This window comes from Nicotiana attenuata, unplaced genomic scaffold (assembly GCF_001879085.1).
Source record: "Nicotiana attenuata strain UT unplaced genomic scaffold, NIATTr2, whole genome shotgun sequence".
Classification (NCBI taxonomy): domain Eukaryota; kingdom Viridiplantae; phylum Streptophyta; class Magnoliopsida; order Solanales; family Solanaceae; genus Nicotiana; species Nicotiana attenuata.
In genome coordinates, this window is record NW_017675210.1 from 25,811 (window position 1) to 34,117 (window position 8,307).

At 44.1% G+C, this 8,307-nt stretch overlaps 1 protein-coding gene across 1 annotated transcript in view; it reads right to left on the bottom strand.

Annotated features, from left to right (window-relative positions):
* The window catches only part of LOC109219805, a gene marked incomplete at its 5' end in the record, with an annotated part of 43,559 nt that overhangs the window by 18,560 nt on the left and 16,692 nt on the right, over positions 1–8,307 (bottom strand). Inside the window, one exon of the mRNA XM_019384278.1 lies at positions 2,976–3,170. Coding sequence (XP_019239823.1) covers positions 2,976–3,170 — 195 coding nt within the window. The remainder of the gene's footprint in view (positions 1–2,975; positions 3,171–8,307) is intronic.

The window sequence follows — 8,307 nt, forward strand, 5'->3', positions numbered from 1 at the left end:
TTAATTAACTAGGCCCCTTTAGAGACAAAATAAATAGCCAATTATAGGTCGCTCTAGGATGGCCTTTAAATAAAAGATGAGACGAGCCTCGCCAAACAAAATGCGTAAATTGCGGGGCTCTCATTAAATGCTTATATTAAAATATTTAGAGTTCGGGCGTGCCACTTAGCGAATTTCATGGCCTCCCATAAAGTTAATAATACGTTAGTTACTTTAGGCCCGGCATTTAATAATATTACTTTCTTAAACTCGGGTGCACATTTATGTGACTCAAATCCAAATCCCAACGAAGTCGAAATGTGTCAAAAACCACGGGTGCATTTATGTGACGTGGTTCGAGACCTATTTTCACGACGTTGCAATTCTCTTTAAAAAATAATAATAAAAGCGGTTCAAAGATAGAAACATGTACTATAATCAGATATTTAGCCAAATACGACAGTTGAGCGACCATTCTAGAACCAACACCTTCTCCCGGGTTAATAGAATTCCTTACTCGGACTGTTAACAGAGTCATATTTTCCTCGATTCGGGATTCAACCGGTGACTTGGGACACCATTAATCTCCCAAGTGGCGACTCTGAATCTTTAATAAATAAATCCCGTTTCGATTGTCCTTTAATTGGAACCCCGAATAACTTTCCTGCGGGAACCCCGAATGAACAATTTGCAGGGTTCAATTTTAAGCTGTACCTCCTTAACTTGTCAAAGAACTTTCTCAAGTCTGCTATGTGATCTGCGGCCCTCTTGGATTTGATAATGACGTCGTCAACATACACCTCTATTTCTTTGTGTATCATATCATGGAAGTTGTTTGTCATGGCTCTCATGTAAGTAGCCCCAGCATTCTTTAGACCAAATGGCATCATCTTGTAGCAGTACATCCCCCATGGTGTAATAAAAGCTATTTTCTATGCGTCTTGTTCATCCATCCAGATCTGGTGATAACCCGCGAAGCAATCTACAAAGGATTGGAGTTCATGCTTGGCGTAATTTTCGATCAGGATGTGTATATTTGGTAGTGGGAAATCGTCCTTAGGACTTGCTCTAATTAAATCCCGATAGTCAACACACACCCTGACTTTCCCATCTTTCTTCGGAACGGTACAATGTTGGCTAACCAGGTTGGGTACTCAACTACCCATCTGCTTAGTGACTTCCTCCTTAATTTTCAGACTCATGTCTGGTTTGAACTTTCTGAGTTTCTGCTTCACCGGCGGACACATTGGATTGGTAGGCAACTTATGAGCCCTTATGGATGTGCTCAGACCAGTCATGTCATTGTATGAACATGCAAAGATATCCTCATATTCCTTCAGGAAACGAATGTACTCCTCCTTTTCTGTCGGTGATAAGTGAATGCTTATGCGAGTCTCCTTGATGGTTTAGGCGTCTCCCAAATTCACTACTTCGGTTTTATCCAGGTTGGACTTAGGCTTATTCTCAAGGTTCTCAACCTCTCTGAAAACTTCCTCAGGTATTTCATCTTCTTCCTCCGAGTCACTATTTTTGTGTTGCATTGTCTCATTACATGTCACAGTCATCGGTTCATAAGGAAAAGTAATAATAACGCTGTAGAAAAAGAATGTGAAAGATAATAATGAATACTAGATAGCAATGCATTGATTTAAATTTGAAATGCCTAGCGTGGCTATAAAAATAAATTTAGGCTAAACGCCAGGCTACCTAGGGACTCGGCGGGCCCGGGATGGTGTGACAGTCCAATTCCTGAGAATGGCTCCCTTCTCCACAGTCCGAATAGTGAGGCCTTCTTCTCCCTCCTCCTCAATTATCGCACTGCATTCCATATCCTCGTCCTCTTGAAACAAAGTCCTCAACCCAGCTAAGGTTTCTTCCTCTGCAATTCCCCATATTGTATCAGCCTAGTGAAAAGTTTGACTCAGATGCGGCACTGGTTGCTCTAGATGGTAATAAGGACCACGCCATGGAGGCAACCAATCATCATACTCTTGCCATGTATATTGGTATCCGAGCCCAAATGTTGTACCATGACGTTTAAGTTGTATTGGTTTAGTAATGTTTTGGAGGTTCTTCCCAAGCCCTTTGTCGGGTTGTCCATGCCAGTATGCTTTCTATTTTCTTACTCCACCATTTATCCTTCTCAACTGCGTTGATATGTTCAATGTGGTGATAAGTTTCCCCTCCCAGCCTTCTTCTGTTCTCGATAACCGGGATGGTTTGACTGGTGTAGATAGGATTGATTCCATCTCCGTGAATGATCACCTCATGATGGTTCCATTCGAATTTCACGGCCTGGTGTAGTGTGGAAGCCACAACCCCTACGGCATGTATCCAAGGTCGAACCAATAGAAGATTTTATGAAGCTGATATGTCCAGCACTTGGAATTCAACGTCGAACCAAGTTGGTCCTATTTGAAGACAAAGATTAATGTGGCCCTTTGAGACCCATAAAAGGCTTTCACGTTCATACTTCCTGCCCGTATCTCATGGAAACCTTTGTCCAATCTTTTTAGAGTATCCAACGAAAAAATATTGAGGCTTGAACCTCCATCAATCAGGACTCTGGAAATGAATTTGTCTTCAAATTGTACTGTGACATGCAATGCTCGGTTATGATTCAACCCTTCAGGCGGTAATTCATCCTCGTGGAAAGTAATCTTATGACTTTCCAGTACCTTCCCTACCATGTTGGCCATTTCTCCGCACGTGATATTGTTAGGCACATAAGCTTCATTCAACACCTTCATCAAAGCATTCTTGTGCGCCTCTGAATTTTGTAATAGTGACAGGATGGAGATTTGGGCAGGGTTTTTGTTCAAATGATCGATGGTAGATTCTTTTGCCTGTACTTTCCTCTAAAGGTCATCTGGTCCAGTTTCAATGATGGGTTTCTTAGTTGAAGCCTCCTTGCTCGATCCTCCCAAGTGGTCGGGTGTATAGATCCTTCCCGTTCTGGTCATCCCTTGTGCGACATCAGATTCTTCCATCTTTACCTTTACTTTTTGCCTAGCTTCGGCAACGTAATCCCAAGGTATGGCTTTGGAATCAAAAGGAGGTGTGGTTGATACTATCACTGTGAAAGCTGTGGCCACTTCTACCTCAAATGGAACATGTGTGGCTGCAAGTGGAGATACCTCTACCTCAAATGGAACCGATGCGGCTACCTCAACCTCGACTGGCGACTGCGTCTGTACTACAATAGGAGTGAGTGTGACTGCAGGTTTATAGTCATCGCCTTCCCAAATAAACCCAATTGAACCCTCAGGATCCTATTCCTCATCCGTCTCTATCACATGTATCCCACCGCCCCTATGATCTAGGAGAGGATTGTTGCGGATGTTGGGTGTAGCTTCCTTGGCCTGTATGACCCTGTTGTCAATCAATGTCTGGATTTTATATTTCAATATTTGGCACTCGTCAATGGGTGCCCCTTCATATCGGAATGTTATGCACAAGTCTTATTTAGGTTAATCCATTGGGATGAGTTCTCCGTGGCCATAATAGGGACGGGAGTGGCATAACCAGGGTTTCAGCTTTTCATACAGCTGGTCGATAGGTTCAGCAATAACGGTGTATTGTCTGGGTGGTTTGCGATCAAAGTTAGGTCGGGGTCTTGGGTAGTTTTGGCGAGTCGGAGGTGACTGAAAATGAGATGGTTGGGAGTTATAGGTGTGATAGGCAGTGGCTGGTTGGGAATATCTGGGAGATAGGGTTGGTATATGGGTGGAGGTGTTTGGTATATGGGTGGGGGTGTTTGGTATGTGGGTGGAGGTGTTTGGTATTTGAGTGCAGGTGTTTGGTATGTAAGTGGAGATTTTGGGCCTTGAGCCACCAGTACTGCCCCCACGTCTCTCTTTTTTGATATGCTGCCTGATTGCAATCTTTGTTCGTGGCCTGGAATGACTCGAAATTTGTCACAATTTCGCTTTTGATACCTTCCTCAATACTTTCCCCGAGTTTGATGATATCAGAGAATTTGTGATTCTTGATGACCATGAGCCTTTCATAATACTGTGGGTCCTGTGCCCTGACAAAGAACTTGTTCATTTGTTCTTCTTCTAGTGCTGGTCTGACCTTGGCTGCTTCTGACCTCCACTGGGTAGCATACTTACGGAAAGTCTCAGTTGGCTTCTTCTTTAAATTTAGGATGTAGAAGACATCCGGTGCATTCTCTGTGTTGAACCTGAACCGGTCCATAAATTCTGATGCCATACTCACTCAATTGGCCCACTTCTTAGGGTTCTGGCTTATGTACCAGGACAGGGCATCTCCAATAAGAACGTTAGTTGATGCCAGCATAACCTAATTACTTTCCAACATTGGTTCCCACTCCCTAGTTGATGCGAGCATAACTTGATGACTTTCCATCATAGGGTCCCTCTACTTAGTTGATGCCAGCATAACCTGATGACTTTCCAACATAGGGTCTCGCACCCTAGTTGATGCTAGCATAACCTATTGACTTCCCAACATAGGGTCCCACTCTCTAATTAATGTTAGCATAACCTGATGATTTTGCAACATAAAGTCACCACTCCCTAGTTGATGCAAGCATAACCTGATGACTTTCCGACATAGGGTCCCACTCCCTAGTTGTTGTTAGCGTAACCTGATGACTTTCAAACGTAGGGTTCCACTCTCTAGTTGATGCCAGCATAACCTGATGACTTTCCAACATAGGGTCACACTCGCTAGTTGATGCCAGCATAAACTGATGACTTTTCAACATAGGGTTCTACTCCCTAGTTGATGCCAGCATAACCTGATGACTTTCAACATAGTGTCACACTCCCTAGTTGATGCGAGCATAACCTGATGACTTTCCAACATAGGGTCCCACTCCCTAGTTGATACAAGCATAACCGAATGACTTTTCAACATAGGGTCCTACTCCCTAGTTGATGCCAGCATAACCTGATGACTTTCAACATAGTGTCACACTCCCTAGTTGATGCGAGCATAACCTGATGACTTTCCAACATAGGGTCCCACTCCCTAGTTGATGCAAGCATAACTTGATGACTTTCCAACATAGGGTCCCACTCCCTAGTTGATGCCAGCATAACCTGATGATTTTCCAACATAAGGTCAGCGCTCATTAGTTGATTACCTAATGACTTTCTCACATAGGTTTCCACTCCCTAGTTGATGCGAGCATAACCTGATGACTTTCCAACTTAGGATCCCACTACCTAGTTGATGCCAGCATAACCTGACGACTTTCAAACATAGGGTCTCGCTCCCTAGTTGATGCCATCATAACCTGTTGTATTCCCAACATAAGATCCCACTCCCTAATTGATGTCAGCATAACCTGATGATTTTGCAACATAGGGTCACCACTCCCTAGTTGATGCAAGCATAACCCGATGACTTTCCAACATAGGGTCCCGCTCCCTAGTTAATGCAAGCATAACCTGATGACTTTCCAACAGAGGGTCACACTCCCTAGTTGATGCCACCATAACCTGATGACTTCCCAACCTAGGGTCCACTCCCTAGTTGATGCCAGCATAACCTGATGACTTTTCAACATAGGGTTCCGCTCCCTAGTTGATGCCAGCATAACCTGATGATTTTGCAACATAGGGTCACCACTCCCTAGTTGATGCAAGCATAACCTGATGACTTTCCAACATAGGGTCCCACTCCCTAGTTGATTCCAGCGTAACCTGATGATTTTCCAACATAAGGTCACCGATCGCTAGTTGATGCCAGCAAAACCTAATTACTTTCCAACATTGGCTCACACTCCCTAGTTAATGCGAGCATAACTTGATGACTTTCCAACGTAGGGTCCCTCTACTTAGTTGATGCAAGCATAACCTAATGACTTTCCAACGTAGAGTCACACTCCCTAGTTGATGCGAGCATAACCTGATGACTTTCCAACATAGGGTCCCACTCCCTAGTTGATGCCAGCATAACCTGTTGACTTCCCAACATAGGGTCCCACTTCCTAATTGATGTTAGCATAACCTAATGATTTTGAAACATAGGGTCACCACTCCCTAATTGATCCAAGCATAACCTGATGACTTTCCGGCATAGGGTCCCACTCCCTAGTTGATGTTAGCATAACCTGATGACTTTCAAACATAGGGTTCCACTCTCTAGTTGATTCTAGCATAACCTGATGACTTTCCAACATAGGATCACACTCGCTAGTTGATGCCAGCATAAACTTATGACTTTTCAACATAGGGTTCTACTCCCTAGTTGATGCCAGCATAACCTGATGACTTCCCAACATAGTGTCACATTCCCTAGTTGATGCGAGCATAACCTGATGACTTTCCAACCTAGGTTCCCACTCCCTAGTTGATGTTAGCATAACCTGATGACTTTCCAACATAGGGTTCCACTCTCTAGTTGATGCCAGCATAACCTGATGACTTTCCAACATAGGGTCACACTCGCTAGTTGATGCCAGCATAAACTGATTACTTTTCAACATAGGGTTCTACTCCCTAGTTGATGCCAGCATAACCTGATGACAATCCAATGTAGGGTCACACTCCCTCGTTGATGGGAGCACAATCTGATGACATTCCAACATAGGGTCTCACTCCCTAGTTGATGCCAGCATAACCTGATGACGTTCCAACATAGGGTCCTACTCCCTAGTTGATGCCATCATAACCGGATGACAATCCAATGTAGGGTCACACTCCCTAGTTGATGGGAGCACAATCTGATGATTTTCCAATATAGGGTTCTACTCCCTAGTTAATGCAAGCATAACCTGATGACTTTCAAACATAGGGTCACCACTTCCTAGTTGATGCAAGTTTGATGACTTTCCAACATAGAGTCCCACTTCCTAGTTCATGCCAGCATAACCTAATGACTTTCCAACACAGGGTCTCACTCCCTAGTTGATGCCAGCATAACATGATAACTTTAACCTGATGACTTCCCAACATAGGGTCTCACTCCCTAGTTGTTATGCCAGCATAACCTGATGATTTTCCAACATAAGGTCACCACTCCCTAGTTAATGCAAGCATAATAGGGTCACATTCCCTAGTTGATGCCAGCATAACCTGATGACATTCCAACATAGGGTCCCACTCCATAGTTGATGCCAACATAACCTGATGATTTTCCAACATAAGGTCACCACTGGCTAGTTGATGCCAGCATAACCTAATGACTTTCCAACATAGGGTCCTACTCCGTAGTTGATGCGAGCATAACCTGATGACTTTCTAACATAGGGTCCCACTACCTAGTTGATGCCAGCATAACCTGATGACTTTCCAACATAGGGTCTTGCTCCCTAGTTGATGCCAGCATAACCTGTTGACTTCCCAACATAGGGTCCCACTCCTGATGGCAGCATAACCTGATGACTACCCAACATAGGGCATCATAAGGTCACCGCTCGCTAGTTGATGCCAGCATAACCTAATGACTTTCCAACATAGGGTCCCATTCCCTAGTTGATGCGAGCATAACCTGATGACATTCCAGCATAGGGTCCCACTACCTAGTTCATGCCATCATAACCCGATGACTTTCCAGCATAGGGTCCCGCTCCCTAGTTGATGCAAGTTTGACGACTTTCCAACATAGGGTCCCAATTCCTTGTTCATGCCAGCATAACCTAATGACTTTCCAACACAGGGTCTCACTCCCTAGTTGATGCCACAATAACATGATACAAGCATAACTGAATGACTTTTAAACATAGGGTCCTGCTCCATAGTTAATGCCAGCATAACCCGATGACCTTCCAAGATGACATTCCAACATAGGGTCCCACTCTCTAGTTGATGCCAGTGATGCCAGCATAACCTGATGATTTTCCAACAGAAGATCACCGCTCGCTAGTTGATTATCTAATGACTTTCTCCCTAGTTGAGGCGAGCATAACTTAATGACTTTCCAACTTAGGGTCCCACTACCTAGTTGATGCCAGCATAACCTGACGACTTTCCAACATAGGGTCTCGCTCCCTAGTCTATGCCATCATAACCTGTTTCATAGGGTCCACTCCCAGTTGATGTAGCATAACCGATGACTTTCAAACATAGGGTTCCACTCTCTAGTTGATGCCAGCATAACCTGATGACTTTCCAACATAGGGTCACACTCGCTAGCTGACGCCAGCATACACTGATGACTTTTCAACATAGGATTCTACTACCTAGTTGATGCCATCAAAACCTGATGACTTCCAACATAGCCGATGACTTTCCATAGTTGATGCAGCATAACCTGATGACTTTCCAACATAGGTCACACTCCCTAGTTGATGCCAGCATAAACTGATTACTTTTCAACATAGGGTTCTACTCCCTAGTTGATGCCAGCTCCAAC